This window comes from Pholis gunnellus, assembly GCF_910591455.1.
Source record: "Pholis gunnellus genome assembly, chromosome: 6".
NCBI classification, from domain to species: Eukaryota; Metazoa; Chordata; class Actinopteri; order Perciformes; family Pholidae; genus Pholis; species Pholis gunnellus.
Window position 1 is genome coordinate 6,373,447 of NC_136532.1, and position 4,411 is coordinate 6,377,857.

Consider the following 4,411-nt stretch of genomic DNA (forward strand, 5'->3'; position numbering starts at 1 on the left):
TTTTTCACTTTCAGAATAAAAGCACAGTATAACTGAACAATAAATAGGTAACGGACAGAAAAGACAAAAATCGTTTTTGAAATAAATAATACAGTGTTTTCAAACATTGCCTCCCGTCACAGGTCACAGGTCACAGGTCACACCCTAAAATACAGAGTGATGCTTCGTTAAAGCGGACACGGAAGCCGCGTGTCACTGATTTGGGTCTGGTGTCCTGTGAGGCTCCTTGGCCCCCTTGAGGGCGATCACTAAAAAGACCCTCGGTTCAGAGACACATTTCCGTGCCGCCGATCTGTCCGTCAAGTAGAAACATTCACAAAGGGATGCCTGCACCAGGGATTCTGGACTTCATTCTTATATCAAAGTTACATTAGATCTGTAGCACACAGAAGCCGGAAGGAGGCACTGTCACTCCCTACAGGAAAACACCAAAGTCAACACGCACACACACGCACGCACGCACGCACACGCACACACACACACACACACACACACACACACACACACACACACACACACACACACACACACACTCATACAGGTCAGCAGTATTAGACAATTAGTAAATTGAAGTGTCGCTGCTGACAGCCCTTGTCCCATTGAGTCGATAAGCCTGTGTGCTGTTCACATACACAGACACATATTTTTTTTTTTTTTTTGTCGAGGAAGCTGACAGAGAGCCTCGGTCTTATGGTGAGAAAAAACAAATGCACCATTCATATTCTCGCCTCTCAGCTATAAACCCAGTGTGCCATGTGGAGGCCCACTGCAGGCGGCGATGTGCCAGAGGCGTTGGTAAAGAGTGACTCAGCCAAATATGGCTCTCGCAGTAACCCTGTGTAGGCATGATTAGGGCTAACGTTACAAATCCATAACTGCATTGTTCGTCTGTCTTTTACATGCAGGCAATGTAAATGTCAACCTGCTTCATCAGGTTTCCGGCAAACAATGTCGAATAAGAAGAGTCTTTTTTTTTTTCAGTCTTCAGCAGATGCTCCTCCCGTTGGACACAACCTCTGAAGCACTTTCAAGAGGCTAAAAACAATTTGGGATGTGTCTTAAATGTCCAAATACTGAGTTCTTTAGAAGGGAGTCCAGTTCAATCTGTGTGATAGTCCGGGTAAAGTTAAAAAAGCAGGGAATAGCCAGCTAGGAGGATGAGGAGGGTCTCACTTTCTACAATGCAACAACAGCGAATGTGGTTCTCTTTGAAAGTCCAAAGTCTTATTGTGTCTTTCATGAAAGGCCAAAAAAGCCAAGAGTGTCATTACAAACAACCTGAGTGTCCGTTGAAGGCCGACGCCGAAGGCCGAGCTCTCTGACGTGTGCCGGCCCTCCTCATGAAAGCCCCACGAGTTCGGCTGTTCACTTTTGTCTTTTGCTATCACATCTGAAATCGTCAGCAACCTTGTTGTTGAGATACAAATCGAGGAGGGAACCCATGTTTGCCACGCGGCTTTGGCAAATTAAGACTGCAGATGTGAGAAATCACTGCTCACTTTGTGCCACCCCCCCACCCCCCACCCCTTGTGCTCTGTATTGATGAATTAAAATGTCCCCATGGCTCACAGGGATCTAAGGTCACTTTTCCTTTCTTTCCCCATTGCTCCATAAATATTATACATTAAACTGTATTTTAATTGAGGAGTTCATTCTCAGAGTTTTTTCTTGCGTCCTCTTTCTGCACCACCCAGCATTATCCGTTATCAAATGTGATCTGGAGATAAAACTTTGTAATGAAAGTCTTATCAGCGACGCTGAAGTGCTGAGCAGTGAAGTGTCTCGACTCCCATGTCCTGTTGTCACCCCGCACCCTGTACAAATGTATTGTGTGTGCGTGTGTGTGTGTGTGTCTGCTGCAAGCTGCCATTTCACAGTCAAAGTTGCCTGTTTCGCACACACTGTGGCTTGTAAAAAAAAAAAAGTCTCTCAGTTCAGCCCTTTGAGTGTTCTGAAAAATGGAAATGATTTCGTTTTTTTTTTTCATATGCCTCAGAAATTGCATGTTTTTTTTTGTGTGCTTCAGTGCGTGTCCGTGTGTCCTAAACAGCGGGGTTGTCTGCTAAAAGAAAGTACCCTTGGTGCTTCTGCACAGTATCTTTTTGAAGGCCTTTCTGAAGTCTTTGTTGAAGATGGTGTATATGACCGGGTTGAGCGAGGAGTTGCAGTAGCCGATCCAGAAGAAAAACGTGAAGAGGGGCCCTGGGATGGCGCACGTCTCCGGGCACACCGCCTGCAGGGAGTAAGAGAAGAAGAACGGGAACCAGCACACCACGAAGACGCCGATGACCACCGCCAGGACGAACGTGAAACGCTTCTCCCGGTTGACCATCGCTTTGCGCCTCGCCGCCCCGGGGTTGTGGTCTATTTTGGACTTCCTCCCCGGCACCAGCCGGGCCCCCTTCGAGGTGGCGATCATGTCCCGGTAGCGCTTGACCGAGGCCGGGGAGTGGACCCCACCCGGTGACCCCGGCATGCTGGCGCTGCCTCGGCCTCCCCCGTGGCTGTGCTCCATGTCGCTCTCCGAGCTCGAGCTGTCGCCGTTGTTGTTGTCAGCTTTCTTCCACCCCTGCCGCTTGCCCTTCTTCCCCTTCCCGTTAGTCTTAGCAGGGGCGGGCTGGGGCGCGGGGAAGGGGGGGCTAGAGGGCCCGTGGGAAGAGGTGTCATGGGAGGTCGTGACAGGGGTCATAGCGAGAGAAGGGTACGGAGGTTGCAGGAGGTTATTGGAGGTGGGATTCTGGGTGGTCTGCGTGTCTCCTGTGCAAGGGGAAAGGGTGATGGCGAGGGTGGGGGGTCTGGCGTTGGAGGTCTTGTTGGATGAAGGGGGCGTGCTCTCCTCGTCCTCCTTCCCGTTGGCCTCGACGCGTCGCGGTGGCTGACTCGGCGTGGCGGATCCCACCCCGTCCTTCCGGGGCTCTCCCGGCGGGCAGCGCGTCCTCTGCTTGGCGATCTGGTAGATTCGCACGTAGACCAGGATCATGATGAGGCACGGCGCGAAGAAGGAGCCGATGGTGGAGTAGAGGATGTACCAGCGCTCATCGTTCAGCTGGCACTGGGGCCCCCTCTCGCTGCCCTCCTCCCCTCCCTCGCTTTTGTTCAGCGAGAGCAGGGGCGGGAAGGAGATGGTGGCAGAGATGAGCCACACCACCACGATGGCGGCTTTGATGCGCTTGGGGGTCCGCTGGCGGCCGTACGTCACCCGGGAAATCGACAGGTAGCGGTCCAGCGAGATGGCGCACAGGTGCACGATGGAGGAGGTGCAGAAGAGCACGTCCAGCGCCAGGTAGATCTCGCACCACAGGGATTTGAAGTACCAGTAGCCGAGCAGCTCGTTGGCCAGGGAGAAGGGGATGATGAGCGTGGCCACCAGAATGTCCGCGGCGGCCAGAGACACCAGGAACAGATTCTGCGGTCCCCGGAGAGCCCGGCTGGTCAGGACCGCGATGATGACCATGATGTTGCCCACGATGGTGAAGAGGACCATCAATGTTATGGCGGTGGCGAAGGCCGCCGTGGCTTCGGGGGAGTAAGGGGCGAGCTTCATGCTCTGGTTGAGCACGGAGGCTCCGGCGCTGCTCACGCTGCTGCTGTTTAAGCCGCTCAGCTCCATGGAGCAGCTGTTCTCCAGAACCGAGAAGATTTTTCCAGGAGTCTTTACAGAATACCAAAAAACAACAACAAAACATGTTTGGTCATTAAATAAACGGTGTCTCCTAAATGAATGGCACCATAAGTGTGTCATGAGATTATCATACATGGATTGTGCGCAATAAAACAGCGTTTGCATTTTTAAATAATATACGTGATTATAATGAGGTATAATTTGTATGGTATTTACCTCAGTTGCTCAGTTTTGTCCCTGTGTCGTTGCCAAACGGTAGCTCTCTTGCATCCTCCACGGCAGCTCCGTCAAGTCCATTTTAAGCACGCAAACCAGTCCTGGGTAATGCGTCAAGACGCGGATCACTGCTTTTCTATTTAAAAAAGAACGTCACTTCGTAGAACAGATGCCCCAGCCACCCACAAAAAAGTAGTGCCTGCTGCGCACAAACCTTTGCAGAGTTACAAAAGAAAAAAAAAGCCTGAAAAACTTATTTTGCGCACGAAGTTTGATCCTTTCTCCTCCCCTTCTCAGTGGATTAATTGCTATTTTAAAGATGGGGGGATTCAGTTCATAAAAAGATCATTTAGGGTCATTTATAGCGGAGCGACATTGAATACAAGAGATCGGATGAGAGTAAATAATCCCGACCCCTGTGCGATCTCCGTGCGTCCTCGTTTGGAGACGCGCGCTTAAGCGAGAGTATCATCTGAACAGCGAACGCGGGGCGGCTCAGATAAAAGTGAAATAAAGTAACTGTGCGATATTTACAGCTAATGAACAGGTGCTGATGTCTCCCCACCTTCCCCC

The 4,411-nt window shown here is 50.9% G+C and overlaps 1 protein-coding gene across 1 annotated transcript; it reads right to left on the reverse strand.

Annotated features, from left to right (window-relative positions):
* Window positions 1-2,062: 2,062 nt before the first annotated feature.
* On the reverse strand, window positions 2,063-3,919 carry adra2b (adrenoceptor alpha 2B; the record flags this gene model as incomplete). Its single annotated transcript, XM_079160670.1, has 2 exons — window positions 2,063-3,652; window positions 3,872-3,919. The coding sequence occupies 2 exons, from the start codon at window positions 3,917-3,919 to the stop codon at window positions 2,063-2,065; spliced, it is 1,638 nt and encodes a 545-aa protein (XP_079016796.1).
* Window positions 3,920-4,411: the final 492 nt, after the last annotated feature.